We start from the raw sequence: 22,008 nt of genomic DNA on the forward strand, positions 1-22,008 counted from the left end.
TGGGAGTGGAAACCACTGGGAAACCACACTGAGATTTGTAATGAGATTGGGACTGCTGGTGGTGCCAGGCAGCTGCTGTATTAGCCGAGGGTGGGAGCACAGGCTGTGCAAGGGGAGATCCCACTTGGGAATTCATTTCCACACCTCCCTCAGGGCCAGGGGGACGTTTGCTCATAGATGGGTCAGTAAATCCAGGTGGGATGAGTGGTCTTTGTGGGGGGACAGCTGGTTTCTCTCCATGCCAGCAACAGGGATTGCCCACCTTGTTCATGACCAAGGTGCTCCCGGGATCTGCACCAGGACAGGTCCCAGGCAGGGACCTTCTCCCTGTGCCCACAAAACTGATCTCACCCCCATAAATCACCACCCTGCTCTGCTGCCCAGGGAACAGAGGAGCCTGCTCATAAATCAGGAATAAAACTAACTTGGCGTCTTTGGTGAGCAAATTAAATTGTGGGCTTTGGAGGAATGTTTCTGTTTGGCCAAATCATTCATAAATCAATGGGACCGTAAGGAAGAGGAGAAGGACAGCACCCTGTGCCACCTGGAGTGAGAGCTGCGGGGTGGCACAAACCCCCCATGTCCCCTGTGTCCCCTTGGGTGCTGCCCCACGGCCCTGGAGCACCCCGGGGAGAGAGCAGGGGGACCCTGGTGCTGCCACCCTCCCTCCACAGAGGGCTCACCTGCCCTGGGGAGCGCTGCGAGGTGCAGGTTAATAAATCAGTTTGTCTCCAGCCCCATTTGCTTTGTGCGCCTGACAATAGCCCGTTGTAAATGGCAGCCCCTTGCCTCCTCTCCTGAAAGGCTTTTAATTAAAATATGGAAGGGGCTTTTCTGTGTACTCTAAAAAAAAAAAAAAAAAAAAAAAAAAAGGGATTTCAGCACACTCCCGTTCCAGGCGTTAATTTATTCCTGCCTTCCTGCCTGTTTGTGATCCATGTAAGTCCTTTGTGCCGTGATCCCGCCCCACTAGGCAGCCGAGGGGCGATGCTGGCAGTGAGAGCTGGTGATGGTGACCCAGTGCCAATGGTGAACCAGTGCTGATGGGGAGCTTGCTCGGTCACCCTCTCCCAAGGATGGGCAGAGGGACACCAGGAACCCATGGGACAGCAGTGCCATCAGAGAAAACAGGGATGTGTGAGGCCCTGGGGCTGCCCAGGAGCTCAGGCCCAGCTTCAGCCCATCCCTTGTGGACACTGACAGCTGCTGCAGAGCTCTGTCCCCATCCCATGCAGGGGAAGGCACTGCAGCCCCTGTCAGCTGCCCTCCAGCAGGTTTGGTCCTGGGGTCCCAGAAGCCCTGGCAGAGGTCCTGCTGCCCTCCCTGTGCCCCCACTTCTGCATATTTGCCACTTCCAATGGGAAAAGCCAGGGCCATCCCAAGGCTCTGCCAGGCCTCGGCCAGCTCAGGGATGCAGGATTCTCCACAGCAGTGAGGTACAAGTGAGGTCCCTTCCGACCCAAATCGTTCTGTGATTCCATGACAGCACAGAAGCCCATTACCACAGGTGGTGGAGCTTCATGGCCGTGTCCCATCTCCCTGTAGCCCTTCTTCCCTCTCCCTTTGCTCCTCTCCTTTCTGCTTCTTTCCCTCCTGGTCCTCCCCCTGCCCACTCCCTCCATCCCTTTTCCCCCATCCCTTTCCCCCATTCCTTTTCCCCCTCATCCCTTTTCCCCCCCATCCCTTTCCCCCCATCCCTTTTCCCATCCCTTTTCCCCCCATCCCTTTTCCTCCCATCCCTTTTCCCCCATCCCTTTCCCCCATTCCTTTTCCCCCCCATCCCTTTCCCTCCATCCCTTTTCCCATCCCTTTCCCTCCATCCCTTTTCCCCCCATCCCTTTTCCCATCCCTTTTCCCATCCCTTTTCCCCTCACCCCTTTTCCCATCCCTTTTCCCCCCATCCCTTTTCCCCCCACCCCTTTTCCCATCCCTTTTCCCCCCATCCCTTTTCCCATCCCTTTTCCCCCCATCCCTTTTCCCCCCATCCCTTTTCCCCCCACCCCTTTTCCCATCCCTTTCCCCCACCCCTTTTCCCCCCACCCCTTTTCCCCCCACCCCTTTTCCCATCCCTTTTCCCCCCATCCCTTTTCCCCCCATCCCTTTTCCCATCCATTTTCCCATCCCTTTTCCCATCCCTTTCCCCCATCCCTCTCCTCCCTCCCTCCCGCCGGGACCGGGCAGCGCCCGCACAGCGCCCGCTACAACGTCGCCACCTGGCGGCCACTGTGGGAGCTGCAGCGCGTCCCCGCGGGCTGGGTCGGGGGACAGGGGGGGACCCGGGGGGGACACGGGGGGACAGGGGGGGACACGGGGGAACACGGGGGGACAGGGGGGACAGGGGGACACGGGGGAACACGGGGGGACAGGGGGGACACGGGGAGGACACGGGGGGGACACGGAGGGACAGGGGGGAACACAGGGGGACACGGGGGGACAGGGGGACACGGGGGGACACGGGGGGGACACGGGGGGACAGGGGGGAACACGGGGGGACAGGGGGACACGGGGGGACAGGGGGGAACACGGGGGGACACGGGGGAACAGGGGGGACACGGGGGGACAGGGGGGTGGCCCGGCCGGTCACGGTGGGGACACCGCCGGGGGGACGCTAAGGGACATGGGGGGCACAGGAGTGCAGGGTGAGGCAGCGTGGGGAGGTCACGGCCCCCCTCGGCTCCCCGCGGTGCCCACGGGACGTGCGCTGAGCTGTGCCCGGCCTCAGCCCTCGCTGCCCCCCGGGTGCCCGGGCCCCTCCACCGGCCGCCTTTCTGCCTCGGCTACTTATTCCGCGCTCATTTCCTCTACAATTAGCACATGCTCTTTAATTAATTTTCCTCTTTTATTGCTTCGCCCAAATTATCTCAACCCCGGCGCCGTTCGCGTGCTCGCGGTGGATAACGCTGCTATTTATGGCTTTCCCTGTCAATGCTGCGGCTCAGGAGGCCAGGACGGCCACCTCCCCCCGGGGCCGCATCCCGTTTGCAGCGCAGGGCACAGACCCGGGACAGGCCAGAGCTGAGGAATTGTCTGTCCTCATCCCCATCCTCGGAGCAGCCGCTCCTCGGCTTTCCTTGGCAGGTGGCGGCTCTTCCCCAAACTCCTGAGCTGGGCAAATCCTCCCGGCCATAACCACGGTGCTGTAACTGTCCAAGGGAAAACCGAGATTAATCAGGCAAAGCTGCTGCATCAAATCTGTCCGGAATAAGCTGTTATACATGGAAACCTTCTGAACACCAAGGGAAGAGGGATAAAACCCTCCAAAAGCTCCTGAGGATGCTGCCAGCAGAAAGGGGTTGTGTGGGACTGTGGTGAGCAAGGCAAAACCTCACACAATGGAAACTGAGGAGCAGGGATGTGCCAGAGGGCACAGAAACCAGAGGAGATGAATTTCAGCCACCAGCCAGCACCATGGCACATGGGTCACCCCCACGACTCCCCTCAATGCAAGCATCAGGGATGGGGCGACCACCTCCAGTATCTTCCAGCTGCAGCTCCGAGCTGCACAGGAACCCATCTTTCTACCTTTAATATGATCTCCCCCTTTAAAATAATCATTACCAATAAACAAATACAGCAGCCAGTGTATATAAGCATCAAATTAAGTAGCTACATGCATTTGTTATATTTGATATAGCCTTGTTAACTGGAATTTCCCAGGTTTGGAATATGTATTGATTTCAGCAAACATATATTACTTTACTGTAAGTACCAGCAGCCATTGTAGTTAATATACAACAGTTTAATTTAAAATGCATTAGTTTAATAAAAATGCATAAAACAGAAGGGAATTGCATTAGCTTCAATAAAAAAAGAATATTCAATTTCATAAATATTATCCAGTGTTAAAATGCATTGATTTCCTGGGAAAATGTATTGGTCAGAGGTAATTTACATTGGTTTGGATGGGAACGTCCTGGAGTGTTACATATGTATTGGTTTAGTCAAATGTGTCTGATCACAGAAAAAAATTCTGGTTGGAGCAAAGGATATTCATAAAGAACCAGCGCGGAGCAAGCGGCAGCAGGGGCTGGCTCTGGAGCATCCTGGTGCTCTGAGGTGGCTGTGCCTGAGGCTGGACACCCCAGATCAGCTCCGTGGATGCTCAGGCTTGGGAGTACCGGGATGCTGCCGGGATCCCCGGGACACGGAGCCATTATCGGCCCTGGGCAGGCCTCGGCCGGGGCGTCTCGCTCAGGCGGAGCTCGCGCCTGGCACAGAGCGGGGGTTAATCAAATCCTTTTGACTCCATTTTTTATCGAGCTCAAGAGGGGCTGGCCTGTTAATTAGAAAGGCTTTTTCATGTAAAACACAGGCTCTTTTGCAGATAAGAAAGAACGATGCTTGATTTTGCCGTGGCACGGATACATGTGTTATTCCTTGACATCCATTCACAGGCTGCAGCCACTTCCCACAGCTCTTTTGTTCACTCCAGGGCTCCAGAGGCAGATTTGTGCATACAGACACATTTAAAGCACTCAGGTTTTCCCGGGGGCCAAGAAGCCCCCCAATATCCACAGTAGGAGAAGGATATGATGAGCCTAGAGGAGCTTCCATCTGCGGGCTGGACCAGGATCCTCACGGGAGAGCAGGATCTGGCCCGTGCAGCACAGAGGATTTCAGCTGACAGCAAGAAGTGAGCAGTGGAGCAGATGCACCGTCTTACAAATCACAGCAGAAACCCTGGCAGCCATCTGCACCCCATCCCCATCCCGGATTTCCGTGCCACCCTCGGCACCGCCGGCCCCTCAAAGCCCCCAGGCACCATCTCACCCCAACCACAACCTGGGCAACACCGGGGAGAGGACCAAGTTTGGCCTCTTCCAGGCAGAGCAGGCAAAAATGGTTGTTCCTAAAAAAATAATACTCTGGGAGATCTCCACAGCTTCAGGGCTTCCTCCTGCACCCTTTTCCCCCATCCCGTGCCGTGCCCCGGCACGGACACGGAGCCGGGGACGGGGACAGGCAGCGCCCAGGCGGCGCCGGTGGCTCCATGGCCAACCAGTCCTGTGAAACCACCACACATCACTTCCCTGATGCTTATGGATTTTTCCTTAATGTCACAAATTAAGGTAATTGGGCTCGGCTGGCCGATGAATCCAACTGAACTTGGCAGAACGAGGGACCGTCCGTGCCGAGATTGATCCCTCTCGTCCCTGGCTGTGCCCGGGGCTGATCCGGGCCCCAGCTCCCGGCCCCCGCGGCTCTTTCTCCTGCCCTTTTGCTCACACAGACCCCAAACCACATCCTGAAATCCCTTCCCTGAGCTGCAGCTCCATCCAGACGAGATGGTCATCCCGCATCAGGAGTTTTTCTCCTCTCCGGGCACTTTTCCCTACGCATTTCCCTGCTGCCTGCTGAAATCCTCCCCGTAATGCCATCCTCGCTGGCTCGGCCGTGGCAGCCGGGCGGCGAGTGCCAGGGATTAAACACAATATTTGTGACCTCCGGGAGAACAAGGGCAGCGTCTGGGCAGAGCCCGGAGTTCCAGGGATCTGGTTTCACAATCCCTTTTGTTCCCAGCCCTGTCCCAGCCCTCCCCGCTCGCCCACCACCCTCCTCGGCGTGCGGAGGGGACAATGCCGGGCAGCGAGGCCGCCAGCCCCCACGGCCACCGGGTCAGGGCCGTGCCAGGCACCGCAGGGGGAGCTGATGGGCATCCTTGGGCTGGCAGCACCATTCCCACCCCAGCATGCCCGTACATCCTCCTCCAGTCTCATCCCCGGCAAGGAGAGAGGGAGGGAGATAAAATGAACAGGCTAAAAATACTGAAGACAAAAGGGAACCTCCGAGTAGCCCGGTCCTGGCAGCCACCGGTCCTGCTCCACATGGGCAGCTGATATGGAAGAGGTTTTGTGGGATTGCTGCCTGCCTGCCCGTGGATTCCTTGGCTCTTGCTGCAGGAATGCTGAGCCAGAGTGTCCGGGCAGTGTGAGTGTCATCACTCCCGGGTGCTGCAGGACGTGTCCCCGGGACAGAGCCCGGCATGGGGGGAGTTAAATGTGTGTGTCCCACCGGGACCAGGGCGAGCAAATGTTTGGCTCGGCTGGGTGACAGGTGCCTCGGTGGGGGGTGACACTTGAGAGAGGAGCTGCCCGGCTCTGGGGGAGCTCAGCATCCGCCTCCGGCCTCGTCGCAGCGCTCTGGGATGAGGCTGCAGCGGGATGTTCCCCATTCGGCCACAGGCAGGGTGACCAGGCAGCTGCTCCTGCTCCTGGAGCATCCCAAGGGAGGGGATCGCAGTGCAGGGGGGCTCCTCTGCCTCCAGCAGCCGAGCAGCTCCCGGCTTTGCCGTGCCAGCGCTGCGATGGGGCACCATGGCTCCCAAAGACGCCTGGAAGCACCGAGGAAAAACATCCATGCCCCAAGGTTTGCGGGATTGTAGCGAGGGCGGTCCCCTGGGGCCGACCCCTCCCTGCGTGTCCCAGCGGAGGGGACAAGCCCGGCGCCAGCCCGAGTGACAAAGGCAGGTGGGATTGTTCCCGTGCAGTCCCGGGTCAGCATCCCCAGTGTGGGAGCTGGGGGCCACCCGGCACTTCGTTAACCTTGAAACCCTCCCGGGCTCACATGTCACGTCAGCCGGTGACAACAACAAGCTGCTATTCCAGATTAGAGAGAGGGGGGCAGAGAAAGGCAGAGACAACAGGGTTGGGGGTGGCCAAATTACCCATTACAGCCAAAAGTGGGCATGGGGCTATTTTTAACCCCGAGGGGGGTGTATTTATTGTTCCAGCCGGGGGGAGAGAGGGAGTGCCTCCGGAACACCCCTCACAGCGACATCGGTGGCTGAGCGAAGCCATGGTGAGTACCGAGAGCCCAAAGCTCCAGCAGGAAGAGATAAAATCCATTAGATTTTTCACCACAGTAGCTTGAAGGGGCAGGGAGCGATGGACGCAACAGGGAACTGATGGCCAAGGGTCCTGTCTGCCCTGGAAAGGGAGTGAGCAAACTGGGGAGCATCTGGCTGGATCAGCAGCATCTCACAGGGAACAGAGACAGGTCTCTCATGCTAGCAGAGCTTTCAAATGAGGGCAGATGGTTTTGGGGTCCAAATGCCATTTTTCTCCTTTCCCTTCCTTCATGCAGCGAGAGGAAGGGACATTTTGTCCCCCCAAAATCCTCCTCCTGACAGACCCCCATGAGAGGAAACGGCTGCAGGAGTGGGCACTGGGATGAGGGATGATGGGCAGGGTGGGACAGTGAAGGGTTCTGCAGACCTCTTTAAAATGCACATTGACCCATTTCTGGTTGTTTCAAGCCTCAGTGCAGGAGGAGGGGGATTTTTAATTAAGCCACATTTTAATATCTGCACAGCAGGGTAAAGAAACACCAACTGACCACAACCCTCATATGCACCCTCAGCAGTGCTCCCAAAACCAGGGTTCCAGTGGGGAGATATCACCCTGGTGCTGACCCTTTAACCTGCCTGTGGGAGAAGTGATTTCACTCCTCATCTTTCCTTGGACCTATTTGGCTAAATTCACCAGGAGCTGTAATTTAAGCAGGAGTCTTAATGCCCCTCAGTATCCCAGAGCTGCAGGAGGGAACCACCAAGCCCCCAGGGAAGAAAGCCCCAGCCCAGAGTTACCATGAAGGAGTCAAGACTAAGAATAGGGCACTTTCATGCTTTTATTTCACCCCATAAAAAGCCAGTGAGTTAATGGTACATACTTGGACCCCTGCAGGCACCCAAGAAAGCCAAGAAGAGGATTGAAGGCGCTAATTCCAACGTCTTCTCCATGTTCGAGCAGGCCCAGATCCAGGAATTCAAAGAGGTAGGTGGGTTTGGTGGGAAGGACTGAGGGTCCTTGATGCGATGTGACCTTCAGCTCCTTCCTCGGTGCTCTCAAGTGACAGCTGGTTCACACCAGGAGGCAGCATGCCTGGTTTTGGGTCGTTTTATTTTAAAAGTGAGAACAACAACTCAGTGACACCGTTAAATCCGGCATTGCCTCCAAGCTTCCGAGGAGCCCGCATCCCACAGAGGAGCCGGCAGCACCCAGGGGAGCTGGAGCACGTCTCCCAGCTCACTCCCACCTGCCGTGCCAGGAGCTCTTACCCCCTGCACGGCAGGCACGTGGTCCTGTGCAGATTCCAGTTCCAGGGATAACTGGCCCCAGTTGGAGGAGCTGATGGCTCAGGCTGGCCTCTCTCCCTGGTCTCATTCCTGGGTGAGAGGGCTTTGGCCAAAGAAAGGCTTTGTACAGCACTGGGGTTTGGGTTGCCATCACCCCGGGGTGCAGGACTGTGTGGGATTAGGGTGGGCAAGGCCCCCAGAGCCCATCCTGGGAGGGCTCAAAATGCCCTTGTCCCACCCAAGCTGAGGGGAGAAGGGGAAAGGCACTAAAGGCTTTGCAAAGGCTGATAATTCTCCCTCTCCCTGTGCTCCCTGCCCTCCTCCTGTGCTTCCAGGCGTTCACCATCATGGATCAGAACCGGGATGGCTTCATCGACAAGGCGGATCTGAGGGACACCTTTGCTGCCCTTGGTGAGCCCAGCTTTAGCAGCCTCCCCTCCCCAACAACTTTGCCAACATTAGACTTGTTAATTGAGAAACAAGGGGGGGCCCCCATTTAACCAACCCCTGTCATTAACTGGATCCAAGAAAAACCTCCTGATACAAACCTGAGCCCGTTAGCCTGGGAGATCCCTCATGGGTGACCCAGAGCAGCTCCCACAGCAGCGCTGGTTTATCCCCTTGGCACTGGAGCCAGCTCCTGGATTGCACAGCCAATCAATCCCTGCCTTTTCCGTGCTTAGAAGCACCTGGCTGTGCCCATCCCATGGCATCCCAGGGAGTGTGGGCATTAAGGGGATTTAGGGGATTTGTGGGAGGCTGTGACACTGCGAGCTTGGCTCTGCCATCAGAGGTCAGCATGAATCAGCAACGGGGCCCGGGAGATCCAAGGACAACCCACCCTCAGGAAAAAGGATGTAGGCTGTCAGTCCCGTTTGCTTCTGGTGCTGGGGGACAGGGAGAACCCCAGTGCTGGTGATCTTGACCCAAAACACCTTCCAAGGAGGGCTAAAGCAGGCTGATCCATGGGGTGGTGAGGGAGGGATGCAGCACAGCTCAGTCCTTTGCATCCTTCTTTTCTGTGATCCTGGAGCCTGAGAAGCCAGAGCTGGAGATGATTCTCTTACCTCACTTCTGCTACCTCCATTCCTTGTCAGACGTGGCTCCCTAAGGATGTGCCACTTCCCTTCTGTGGGGGAAAAACCCCCAGGGAAGGGTTCTGCAGTGTGTGTGTTTAGCCCCCAGAACAAAGAGCTGGACATGGACCTGTGATTGACCCAAAGCTGCTCTCCCCAGGGCGCCTGAATGTGAAAAACGAGGAGATCGATGAGATGATAAAGGAGGCACCTGGCCCAATCAACTTCACCGTGTTCCTCACCATGTTTGGGGAGAAGCTCAAGGGTGAGAGGGCACCTGGGGAGCTGGGGAGTGGTCAGTGGCAGTCAGTGGCATCCCTGTGCCCCAAAACCCCTGCAATATCAACCATCCCTACGTCCAGAGATCCGGATCTCATCCCATGTCTCCCCAAATTGTTGCAGGGGGGGTGATGGTCTCCGTGCCTCAGTTTCCCCAGCCATTTATAAACCCCAAAGGGCTGTGCTGCTGCTGTCCCACAGGAAGCAGGGACAGGAGTTCTTACAGCACCTCTGAGCCTGCTGACACCAGAGGTGCCACCAGTGGCCCCCTGGCTACAGCCAGGCTTTGACCCATCATCCCACCCCGCTGCACCCTGAATCACATACTTAACCCAAGGAATGCAGATCTCCAAGAGGCTGCAGGGCCCCAAGGGCTGTGCCTGGAGCTCTATAAATACGCTCCAAAGATTAGATAAATGCCGGATGCCGGAGTGGTGGCGACACCGCCTGCTCTGTGCTCGCACCATGACCCTACGGCTGCTCCTCTACATGCCACCAACTTCACCCAAGGCTCCAGCTGCAGGGCCAGCATTCCTGCAGGGACCCCACTTTCCAGTCTGCCCCCCATTTTGCCCCCGAGGCTGGGAGAAGCAGGAGGCTGCAGCTGGCTTCCTACTTCATCTCCAACAGCCATGGCTTTGTCACCCACAGGTGCCGACCCGGAGGAGACAATCCTGAACGCATTCAAGGTGTTTGATCCAGAGGGGAAAGGCCTGAAATCTGCCTAGTGAGTTCAGGGATGCCTGGGGCAGGGAGTCAGGGGGGTGTCCCCATAAGGACATCCCCAGCGCTCGCCGCGCTCTCTTGTTTGCAGCATCAAAGAAATGCTGATGACGCAGGGGGAGAGGTTTTCCCAGGAAGAGGTATGAGCTCCTTCCCACCCTCTGCCAGCCTCCCTCCATCCCAACAGCCCCATTTCTCCTCCCAGCACTGGTCACACATGTCACTTTTCACCCTGGCTCTTCCCTGGCAGATCGATCAGATGTTCGCTGCTTTCCCTCCAGATGTGTCTGGCAACCTGGATTACAAGAACCTGGTCCACGTCATTACTCACGGTGAAGAGAAGGACTAGCCCAGGCTCAGGGCTGGGGCTGGCACTGCAAGATCACCTCTCCCTAGGTCACACGGGGGTTCCCTTTCCTCTTCCCCCGGAGAGGCATGTGCCTGGGAATTTGGCACGGGAATGGCATCCACATTAAACTGCCTTTTGGCAAGAGGAAATCCAGCTGCTGGTGTGAGCAGTGCTTGGGCTTGTGTGGTGTGTCTGTGTCTTGTGGGAGCCCTCGGACCCTTCCAGACCCTCCTGGTCCTGGCATCCCAGACCTACTGCACGTCACCCTCGTGTGTCCTCATGTCCCTCTGCCTCGCTGCCTCCCACTCCCAGCCCCAAACCAGCCTGTTCCACACTGGGCTGTGCCCATCCCACCTGGTCCCACAGCCCAGGGGCAGCACTGAGCTCAGATTTACTTTAGGCAACAGAGAGTTGTCAGCTTCTGCCAGCTTAGCAGGGAACACCCTGTGAGCACCCCCTGCATCCCACCTGCCAGGCCCTGCCCTCAGGCAGGGTGCAGGATTGGGACCGTGGTCCCCACCTCTGGCTGTGGGGAGGGCGTTGGGCTGTGTGACAGGAATGTTACCTTGTGGTAGAGCAGCTGATCCCACCCTGGCTGCAGGTGCTGTCAGCAGTGGGTGAAGCCATGCCAAAGTATCACCTGGTGAGGTTCTGAAGCCTGTGGAAGGTGTTGGGCTCCTTCCAGAGAAGGAAGATGGAATGATGTGCAGGACACAGAAGCTCAAGAATGAACTGCTTCTTTAATTTGTCCCTGTTGAGCTCCTGGATGTGAGTCTCCTCCTCTTCTTGCCTGAGCTGGGGGGTTTGGCCAGCTCCTCCTCATGCCTCCGGATGATGAGCTGACGCAGCTGAGCCCGGCCCAGCGGCTCTTCCACTGCTCAAGAGAGTGGCCATCCCATAATACGTGGCTTACAGGACCCATACACCCGGTGGGGCAGGGCAGGCTGGAGGGGATGGACTGGGAAGGACATGTGGCAGCAGGGGTTGGCCAGGCAGCCACGGGGGAATTGCTGCTGCGTGGCCACGGCCCCTCTCCCCCACCTCTCTGCTCACCGATTTTGGGGTCAGTGGTCTCCAGGTCAGGGGGGGGCGGGCACAGCTTGGCCCGGTTCATGACCCAGAGGAGGTCAGAGGCTCTCTGGAGGGGGCTGATGAAGGACTGGGAGCGCTGCTCGCGATCGATGGACGTGTAGCGCAGCAGGGACTCCCTCAGCAGGAACTCCTTGATCTTGTTCTCCACGGGACCTGGGCAGGAAGGAGCAATGTCCCACAGTGTCCCTGCACCAGGACCCTGCCCAAACCCACCCCTGGCTGTTTGCAGAGCAGGGGGTCCACTCACTCCCTAGAGTCAGAGGGCCAAGGCTGGGTCATGGAATCACAGAATCACAGAGCCATTAAGGTTGGAAAAGACTTCCAGAATCACCAAGTCCAACCTCATACTGAACATCCCCTGCCTGTTAAAGCATAGCACCAAGTGCACATCCACTTTATTTTTGGAACACTTCAAGGATGGTGACTCCACCACTTCCCTGGGGAGCCCGTTCCAATACTTGACCACTATTTCAGTGAAGAAATGTTTCCTAATATCCAACCTGAACCTCCCCTAGTGCAATTCCCCTTGTCCTCTTGCTGGTTGCCTGGGAGAAGACGTTGACCCCCACCTCGCTTCAACACCCAGAGCAAAGATGAGGGTTTGGGGCTCTGCTGGGATGTTTATACATCCAACTTAGCTCCCAAATTCACTGGGAAGTTGGCTTTGAAAATTCACCTTGTGGACAGCCATGGCTGATGGGGCAGGGGAAGACAAAAGCTCAATTAAAACACAGTGCAAGTGGGTGGTGGAGAGACACAGCCCAGAGCATGTGGCACGGGAAGATGGGCAGCCCTGACCTACCAAAAACTGGCACCAAGCTCTCCCCGAGAGGCTTCACTATCTTTGTAGTGTCACAGTCCATGTCCTTCAAGAGGGTCTCCATGCGGGATTGGATCTGTCCCAGGAGTTTGCTGCTCTCCTTGCATTTGTTTTCGTACTTGTTGGCTTCCTTGGTGGTCTCTGTTATTTTTGCCTACCAGCAAAGGTTTTGCCAGGTGTCACACCAGCCCCTCACTGATCCCACCAGCCCAGAGCTGCCCAGTTTCAGTCTGGAGACAGAATCACAGGATCCCAGGATGGGTCAGGTTGGAAGGGACCACAGTGGGTCATCTGGTCCAACCTCTGCTCAAACAGGGTCATCTCAGAGCACAGGGCACAGGACTGTGTCCAGACTGTTCTTGAATATCCCAAGCTCCCCATGCTGGGCCAGGGCTGGCAGGAGCCCTGCAGTCACCCTCTCACCATGCCCTGGGAGCTGCCCAAACCTTTGCAGGGCCCTTTTCTGCCCACACCTCTCCAGCCACTGGCCAGAGCAGTGTTTGCAGGACCAGACCCCCTGGGATGAGTGCTGAGACGGACAGGGATATGCTGCTCTTCCAGAGGGAATTCATGGCCACCTTACCTCCAGCTCCTGCAGGACATGAGTCCGGGTTGTCTCTGCTTGTTCCTGCTCCATTGTGATGGCCATCATGTCATCCTGTGGGAACACAAGCACCGAATGCCTACCTGGTGTGCCAGAGGGAGGCTGGGGGCACCCCTGGGAGCAGGGACATCTCCAGGCCAGGAGGGCAGGGGATGGATAACCCCACTTCCCACTCCAGGCAGCCCCACACGGTTCGAGGCTCCTGGCTCTCCGGGACACTGCAGTATTTTTGCTGGGTACACGGTGGCAGCATTGAGACACGTTTGGCTCCGAGAGCACAGCGGAGTTCTAGTTTTGGCTACTCCTTTGCATCCTTGTGGCTGGAGTCAGGCTCTAGTGTGGGCAGTGATGCCAGACACTCGGGAGAGGAAAAACGCACCCCAACCCAAAAGCACTACCTGGAAAGGGGAGACGTGAAAAGCCTGGAACAGACCTGGATCTCCTGGATCCTCTGCTTGAGACCCTCATTCCTGACGTTCAGCCTAATGGCATAGCCAAAGAGGATGAAAAATTTCCTGTCCTTTTCAAGGAAGTCCTCCAAGAAATCGTCGATGTTTCCATCCGACAGCTCCAACAGACGATTGTAGGCCACCTCATAGCTCTCCATTTGGCTCCGCTTGGCCCTCTCAGCTGCCTCAAGGGCTGAGAAAGAGACAGAGAGCCATGGTTGCCCTTTGCAGAGCCTTCCCTGCAGTGCTGTGGGGTTCGGTGCAGTGCTGGGGCAGGAGGGAGCAGGGCTGGAGGGGCAGAGGGTGCCTCTTTCACCAGGAAACAGGCATGTCGTGGGAATGGAGCTAACACCAAGGGATCCCCTACCAGGAGGATGGAATGATTAGATTAGGTTAGATTAGATGTTAGGAAGAAATTTGTTCTCTGTGAGGGTGGGGAGGCCCTGGCACAGGTTGCCCAGAGAAGCTGTGGCTGCCCCATCCCTGGAAGTGTCCCAGGCCAGGCTGGATGGGGCTTGGAGCAACCTGGAATAGTGGAAGGTGTCCCTGCCCATGGCAGGAGTGGGACTGGATGAGCTTTAAGGTCCTTTGCAACCCAAACCATTCTGTGGTTCTATGATTAAAGGAGCCGTGGCTGCACCCAGGAGCAGCTCCCTGTCCCAAGGGCACCCCAGGACACTCAGTCTCACTCGGTTATCACTGTCCAGCCTTTTGGCTTGTAGGGTGAAGCTTGGATGGGGGAGGCTGTGGGCAGGGCAGGGGTCCTGCACTGGGTTTGGGATGCAGTGCCATAAACCACCACAAGCAGCCCCTCCATCAACTCTGTGGACTTTGGGCTTGTGGTCCCAGCCACACACATTCTCCTCTGATACCTTCCCTCTGTTTGGCCTGCTCCTTCAAGTTCGAGAGATCTGTACATTTGGCGAGGAAGAAGTTCTTCAGTCTGGTCTCCTGCTGAAGGGCACACTTCCTCTCCAGCAACTTGATGTTGTACTGGATAGTTTCTCTGCAGCGTATATCCCGAATGTCCGAGATCCGCCCCAGATCCTCCATCCTGCAAGCGGAGAGCAGCACTCACTTGGTGTGTATGTAGAAGGCTCTGTGTTCCTGGCCACTCTCGTGAGCTGGCAAAGCCCCTGTGGTGCTGTGCCTGTTTCCAGCTCTCATCTGGATGAAGTGGAGTTAGTCCAAGGCCAGCAGCAAACCAGCACAGATTTTGGCGGGGTTTTGTACTCAGGCATAGTACCCAGCTCGGGTGGGACTCAGAGGAAAGAGACTCTTCCACAGGGCAATTCACCCCATCCAAAGAAACACCTGGGATAGGTGGAATAAAACACCCTGGAGGTACCAGTCTCCCCACACTGACCAGGCACCCAATTTGGCACCCAGATCCAGATGAGAGCAGTGAATCCTGTCTCTGAAGAGAAGTGTCTCTATGCCAATACTCATCGCTGGCATCACCCATCAGCCCCAAGTTTCACCCAGAGGGTGACAAGGCCGCCTACCACTGCTCGTAGTCTTCCGTGGCTTGCTCGATAGCAGCGTTCAACAATTTATTCTGCTTAACCAGCCTTTTTTCCAGCTTCAAGTAGCAGTTGTCATAAATGGCTTTCTGGATTTGCAGGCTCACAGTCTCTTCTCGGAGCCTGTTGTTTCGGGTCATGATGGTGTTGTACCGGACAGTGATCTGGGAGAGCAAAGCAAAAAGTTGGGAACTGCTGGGGGACTGGGGGGTTCAGGTTGCTGCTTAAAGACCTTGACCAGGGCAGGGTCAAACACAGCCCAAGAGATTTGAAGCTGGCCCTGCACTATCCTCCTCCCCAAGTGAGGAAAGACAGCAGAAGACCAGGTCAATCACAACAGGGACATGGAGCTGGCTTTGTCCAAGGCAAGGTGGCTCCAGGCAGCCCAGTTTGATCACAAAACAGGTGCAGACCTTCAGGCCTCTTGGCACAGCACAAGTGCTGCATTTGGGTCACCAAGCCTGAAGGAGCCTTTGAGATATTCTGGGAATGATCAGGCCAGGGGAACAAGCCAGGTGCTTTATGCAGCTTGTGTCAACCAAATACATTTGCACCACTGTGCTTTGTCCTGACCGAAAAGGTCTCAGGCTCCTGTGTGACCCCACACATGTTCTCCAAAAGTCTCCAAAATGTTTCCTTACGTGACTTAGATGCATCTCCAGTAACTCGATCTTCTTCTGCAGGTGTTTGTGACTCTTTGCTTCCAACACCCTCCAGGTTGTGTCTCTTTGCTTCACAATCTTTTTTTCCAGCTCTAGAACCTGCACACACACAGGGGAAAAAGCCCAGGAAGTATAACCTCCACCCCTACATTCTGGCCTCTTGTCAGGACACGGAGACAAAGAAAATCCCCTCTGTTGACCTGCACTACAGCAACCATGCCATTAATGAGCTCGCAGTTCGAGGAGCAGCTTTTATCCCAAAGGATCCCATCCTGCACATGCAGAAACATGAACTGTAACTGGGAATGGGTTTGTTTTTGTGTCATGAAGAAGTGCAGCTGCTTTTGGAGGGAACTCCAGCAGGTGTTGAACACGGCACAGCAGCACTCTGTGGAGTGGAAGAGGCAGTGAGGATGGGGCTTTGGTAGGGATATTGGGCTGGCCAGGCAGGGATCTGTGCAGTCCTTCCTTGGAATGAGTGGAGGAAAACTTCTGCCAGAAGTGGGGAGTTGCCAGAGGAAATAAATCCATGGAAGAATGAAGCAGTTGGAGAACAGCAAAGCGGGGGGCAGGTGGGGGAGGGATGACTCAGGCAAGCCAGAGTTATCATCCCTGACAGGAAGCTAACCCTGTTGGGAAAGCTCTGCAGCACCTCCGGCAACAGCAAACTACCCAAGCATGTTCCCTGGCTTCCAGCATGGGCAGCTGGCTCTGAGAACAAGGCTGAAGGGACCTGTCACTTCCATAGCCCCACACTTCCCTTGGCCTCCCACCCCACTGCTGCCCAAATCCAATCAGGATGTCCTCAGGAGAAGGGATGGGACATCCCTCAGACGCTGCTGCTCCTCCTCTATTTGCCACATCTCAGGCAGCACTGTTCCAGCTTTACCTCTTTTTCAAAAGAATAAAAAAAGTGAAGGGAGAAGGAGAGGGATGTTTGTGGCCCCATGCTGCTGTGTGCCATCCCACAGGGGTGCAGGGACCAGTGGGACAAGGTTGAGAGTCCAATCTCATTTTTCCAGTCAGTGATGCTGACTGAATGGGAGCCTGGTTCTACCCATTTGTCATGGCCATGTGTCACTTGCCAGGAGGAATATTCCAAGGCCTGAACTAAATGCGTTTTACATTGAGGGGTTTCAGCCACAGGTCTCACTCTGTGAGTCTGCCCTGCTGTGCTCAGGCAGGGAGCAGTCCAGATGCTCTCACCTGCTTGACCAGGTCAGCTAACAGGGCTTTTCTTTCTTTGATCAAGGCATCATTCTGCATTCTGGTCTGCAAAAGGCTTTGGACCTTCATACGGTTTCTGTTTTGCAGTATCACATTACTCGGGGAATAGATCTGGCTCAGCATTACTGTCACATGTCTGTGCTCTTGCTGCAGATTTTCTATTGCTTTTCTGTAAAAATGGAACAACAAATGACATTTAGCACATCCCATCTGCCAGGGCAGGTCCTTGCCCCTCCCCATCTCTGCACTGTGGTCCCCAGAACTCTTTATAAAAAAGAGGGAGCAACTTTTTACATGGGCAGATGATGATAGAACAAGAGGGAATGGTTTTAAACTAAAAGAGGAGAGATTTAGACCAGATGTTAAGAAATTCTTTCCTCGGAGAGTGGTGAGGCCCTGGCACATGGTGCCCAGAGAAGCCGTGGCTGCCCCACCCCTGGAAGTGTCCAGGACCAGGCTGGACAGGGCTTGGAGCAACCTGGGATAGTGGAAGGTGTCCCTGCCTGTGGGATTCTACAGGTCTGTGATCTCGGCATGAAGGAACTTCCCAAGCTCCAGGCGGCCAAGCAGAGCTGTACTCACTCCTGAGCCTGCATCTGCCGCCAGATATCGGCATCGTAGAACTTCCTCTTGTACGCCACATGATGAAAATGGGTCTGCAGCTGCCTGATCTCCACTTTAGCCCTTTTATCCTTCTCTTTAGCAGGGAGCTCCGAAACCTCCGCCGAGGCTTCTCTCTGCCACAGACAAGGGAGGGTTTGGTCACTTGAGCAAACGCAGCTGGCAGTGGCAGCGGGTGAGCGGCATCACTAGCTCCTGCTCTTCTTTGGCACCTGAGATATCCATCACCACGCCAAACACGCAGTGCTGGCTGAGCTGGAGCCAGCACCTCAATTCCAGGACAGGGAGAGACCTCCACCAGTGAGGAGGGCAGGTGATGGCAGGTGGTCACCTCTTTTATCACCCAGCACAACAGCGAGGACCATGTGAGTCAGAACCAGAGCCGCTCATGCTGGGGACATGGATGAACCCAACGGGCTGCCCAGGATTGGAGCAGGAGTGCTCCTGTCCCTGACCATCAGAAGGTGACTTCTAGCTGACAAACTGCCCAGCAGGTAAGCACTGAAGGCACTTAGACCCACCACTACCCGTGTCCTCAGATGATTCAAATTCCCCAATTCTGCCTCTCCCAACACCCAAATCTCAGTCCAGGGCCTCATTCCTGGCACAGGAGGGCTGCAGAAGCAGCCCCACTGCTACCCAGCACCTTGCTGGCAGAAGCAAGCCTGGCTCCCACTGCTGGAAGTGTATTTCCACGGGTAAGATCCCCACAGTAGATCCTCCACAGTCCCTGTGAAGTTCAGCTTCAGTTTGTCCTTCTTTTTTACCTTCATTTTTCCCGTCTAACTCTGACGGTTGCTCTGCAGACACCTCGGGAAGGGAATAAGTGAAACTCTGCAGGTAGAGGGTCGCTTTCCAAGGGAAGAAATGAAACAGGAGTAATGGGGCGGTTGTGTCCTCCTGCCCATCCCTCAGCACCCGCTAGCGTGTTTGGCACATGAGGAAACCATCACAGATGGCTGCAAGAGGAATAAAAGGAGAGCATTTCTGGTGATGTCATCGTGAAATTGTCGAGTTTTATAAGTAGGGGAAGAACAGATGGTTTGAGCTATTCCATCCCCGTTCAGTACCTGGGTTTCCATAGAAATTCCAGCAAGGCCAGTCCCCCCCACCCTGTGCCAGCGGGCAGAATCCCTGCAGAACACCTGGATTCAGCCCCCCTGTCCCACTGATGCCAGGCGGGCACTAGAGTGGACCCTGCATCCCTTACCCCCAGAACTGGTCCCCAGCAGCCACACTGCAGCCCCTTGGGTCTGCCTGTGTCCCCTGACACTGCTCGGCCCCACACAGGGCACTGCAGTTCCTCTCCAGCCAGGAGACAGAACCACGGTGGCAGTCGGGTATTCCCAAACATCCGCCTCTATTTCCAGCAGGAAGCTCAGGAGAGGGGAGAACCTAGAAGGGAACTGGGCCCAGTCCCACCCTGCCCTGCCCCACCCCAGGTTCTGTGGAGCAATCGCGGGTCTGGTTGCCATGGCAGCATCACCGCTATGGAGTGTGGATGGTGCTCCATGGATCACCAAGATGGATCAAGCAAGGAGTTGCTGGGACCCCACACTGCATGGACCAAAGGGGTTTTCATGCCCCCAAACCAGCCCTGAAGCACATGCTCCAACACCTCCCCGGCTGCGTGTCCCCAGCAAAGAGAAACCCTCATTTGGAATTGACCCATAACCTGGCATTCGAAGCCTTTTGCTCCAACAGGAGCAGCCAGGGGTTCACCATCCCCAGCAGTGCTTCTGGATCACGGCTGCTGCTCCCTCCCCATCTTTTTCCCAGCTCCACATCCAGCTTTTCGGGCTTCCAACCTGGTTTTTATCTGTTTTACTCATGAAGAGACCATCACCACATCACTGCCACCGCTGTTGGCATCCAGAGCAACAACAACTGGTGTGCCAAACTGGGGAAGGACGCTGGGGACAGGGACCGGCTAGGTGGCTGATTAGGGGACAGACTGAGGCTTCTTGCCCGCTTCTCTCCTTTCCATGCAGGGAAGCACATGGGAGCTGTGGACTGAGTCATAAGAGCCATGATAATCCTTTCCCTGTAAGCCGGAGCACGTGGCCAGCTCCCTCCTGGGGACTCTGAACACTGAGATCCCTGGAGGGCAGGAGCACGGGGGCTGTGTTTTGTAGCCCTGGAGTTGCTTACTCAGCTGTGGGATGAAGGGGAACAGAGCAGTGCTGAAGGTGAGCAAAGGGCAGCCTGTCCCAGTTTGCAGGGCTGCGGCGAGTTCAAAGCCACGAGCAAAATCCCTGACCAGAGCATCAGCACCTCCCCCTTATCCCAGAGACTTTGATGAGCTAACAGCCCAGCCACCAAGTTCCAGGCTAATTCCCAGCCAGACAGGCTCTGAGGAGGCATTTAATTGGAAATAATATTCATGGCAGAAAGCAGAATGTGGTGTTTGATAAGAAAAATCACAGCCGAGGGCAGAGCCACACTGGGAAGGCACCGGAGCCTGAGGATCCCACCAGGGCCGGGGGAAGCTCCCAGAGTTTTTCATGCTGTTCCTGCATGATCAACAGCTCTGTGGGATAATAACAACAACCTCTCCAAGGGTGAGGTTGTCACTCAGCCCTGGGGGCCCTGGCTGTGTTATAGTACACATCCATGCTCCTCACCCTCAGCAGAAACAGGGCCAAACCTCCAGTTCCCAAAAAAGGTAGAGGTGTAGGGATAAGCATTATTTTTACAGAAACAACGCCACTCAAAATCTTGTTTTCCCTTGGCTTGGACTAGTCCAGCCTCAAAATACAGCCCATGCTGTCTGTCCTTTTTGGGCTCTTCTCCATGGACCAATTCTCAATTGTTTAGCAATGAACAAGTCAGTAAATTAAACTATTCAGGAGGGCTCTGATTTGGTAGAGTCTGTGTCTGTCTCCCTCATTGCAGAAGCACTGATTTGACTAAAGAGGATTCTTTTCACCCAAACAATGCCTGACTGTCACACTTGCTCTCAGGGAGGGTGACTTCATTGTCTGGATGGACTTTTGAGCAGAGCAGTATTGGGAGCAGGAGGAGATTGTTCATAACATCTGAATCCAAAAAGTCTCCAGCCTCTGGGAGAAACAGAAGAAAAGTGACTTTCTGTGCAATTTTCAACTTAACCCATCTTCCCTGATTTAACAAGTACATTCAGCACTGATTGACATGGAGAAATTATTCCTTCAGCAGCAGATCTGGGGGCTAATTAAAACTCATTGTACTATTTTAAGGGATGAATTCTGATCTGTGCAAGCCGTGTAAACTTTTCCTGATTCCAGCAATGATTTTCCTGTTTCACCAGGTCCAGTTCATGGGGACTGCAGGGGATGGTCAGAGCTGGGCTGGCTCTGAGCTGAGCTCCCACCTGGGAGCGTCCCATCGACGTCAAACAAAATCTCTGGGGTAAACTGGAGAATTGGGCCCATATTTTCATGCAAATGTAATACATTCATGTTACTTAATGCCTATTTATAATAAATCCAGAACTTAATTCTACTTAACCCGTCTTTAGTGTTTGACACATGAAATCGGTGAGTCAGAGGGCTATATATGGAACTGTCAAAACTTTCTTTCTTCCCTCCTCTAAAAGCCTGGATTAAATCATAATCAAATTCCCGGCAGCTCCAGCAGCAGTGCTGGGACGAGCAGGAAGATGCTGACAACTGCTAAGGCAGCTGGTGGTGGGGAAAGATCTTCTCAGGCAACAAATTGATGGCTAAAACCTCACAGAAAAGGTTCTGAATTCAGACACACGCTACATCCATTTGCTGAAATCATAGAACCAGAATGGCTTTGGTGGAAAGGAATCTTAAAGCTCATTGAGTCCCACCTCCTGCCATGGGCAGGGACACCTTCCACTATTCCAGGTTGCTCCAAGCCCCATCCAACCTGGCCTGGGACACTTCCACTGATGAGGCAGCCTTCAGGCTTCTCTGGGCAACCTGTGTCAGTGCTTCAAAACCTTCTGAGTAAAGAATTTCTTCTCAATATCCAATCTAATGTCTCTTTTAGTTTAATACCATTCCCCCTCGTCCTATCACCATCTGCCTGTGTAAATGTTGTCCTGTGTACCTGCAGGGATCCCTTGGCCTCATGGTGTCACCTTACCAAGACCTGGCTTGTGAACGGTGTCCCATGAGCACATTTTCTAGCCAGGTTCTTATTTCTTTCCTCTGATGAATGTTATCTTCACATGTGCATGAATCAGCCTTCAACAGGCAAGACCAGTTTTGGCCCAAAACCATCATGAACACATTGAGAGTTGGAGAGCTGCAGCTTTTTGCAACTGGCCTGAGTTTTGCTCTGTGTTTCTTACAGAAAATGTTTCATTTCTAATACACATCGTCCACTCCTCAAATGCTGAGCTGTTCTTTCCCTGCACGATGTCACTTCTTCCAGCCTGTCCCTCCTGGATGGGGTAGAGACATCTCTGTACAGGCAAATGACTTAAAAGTTTTAAGGCTAATTGGGAGAGGTAAGGGGAGAGGAGGGTGTTGGCTGCCTCCTCTATTACAGCTGTAA

At 55.1% G+C, this 22,008-nt stretch overlaps 2 protein-coding genes across 2 annotated transcripts; one reads left to right on the forward strand and one right to left on the reverse strand.

Moving 5' to 3' along the window:
* The first annotated feature begins 6,685 nt into the window (after positions 1 to 6,685).
* Positions 6,686 to 10,654, forward strand: MYL2 (myosin light chain 2). The gene is given in 8 exon segments (XM_048323285.1): positions 6,686 to 6,737; positions 6,740 to 6,798; positions 7,683 to 7,772; positions 8,410 to 8,485; positions 9,311 to 9,415; positions 10,081 to 10,156; positions 10,244 to 10,292; positions 10,403 to 10,654. Coding segments are annotated over 8 exon segments (606 nt in total). The 3' UTR covers positions 10,502 to 10,654.
* A 587-nt stretch (positions 10,655 to 11,241) lies between these two features.
* On the reverse strand, positions 11,242 to 17,124 carry CCDC63 (coiled-coil domain containing 63). The gene is made up of 9 exons (XM_048323172.1): positions 16,858 to 17,124; positions 15,631 to 15,750; positions 14,972 to 15,153; positions 14,339 to 14,520; positions 13,451 to 13,659; positions 12,997 to 13,071; positions 12,396 to 12,567; positions 11,555 to 11,746; positions 11,242 to 11,375 (listed from the first exon to the last, which is right to left on the reverse strand). Exons 1-9 carry the CDS (start codon positions 17,116 to 17,118, stop codon positions 11,242 to 11,244), a joined length of 1,527 nt encoding a protein of 508 aa, XP_048179129.1. The 5' UTR covers positions 17,119 to 17,124.
* Between the last annotated feature and the right edge of the window lie 4,884 nt (positions 17,125 to 22,008).

This window comes from Corvus hawaiiensis, chromosome 18 (assembly GCF_020740725.1).
Source record: "Corvus hawaiiensis isolate bCorHaw1 chromosome 18, bCorHaw1.pri.cur, whole genome shotgun sequence".
Classification (NCBI taxonomy): domain Eukaryota; kingdom Metazoa; phylum Chordata; class Aves; order Passeriformes; family Corvidae; genus Corvus; species Corvus hawaiiensis.

Coding starts and splice junctions, on each gene's coding strand:
- CCDC63 (XM_048323172.1), bottom strand. CDS start 17,118: ATGGGGAGGGGCAAGGACCTGCCCTGGCAGATGGGATGTGCTAAATGT. Junction 15,751..16,857: donor TAGCTGACCTGGTCAAGCAG/GTGAGAGCATCT, acceptor GTGTGTGTGCAG/GTTCTAGAGCTGGAAAAAAA. Junction 15,154..15,630: donor TGGAGATGCATCTAAGTCAC/GTAAGGAAACAT, acceptor TTGCTCTCCCAG/ATCACTGTCCGGTACAACAC.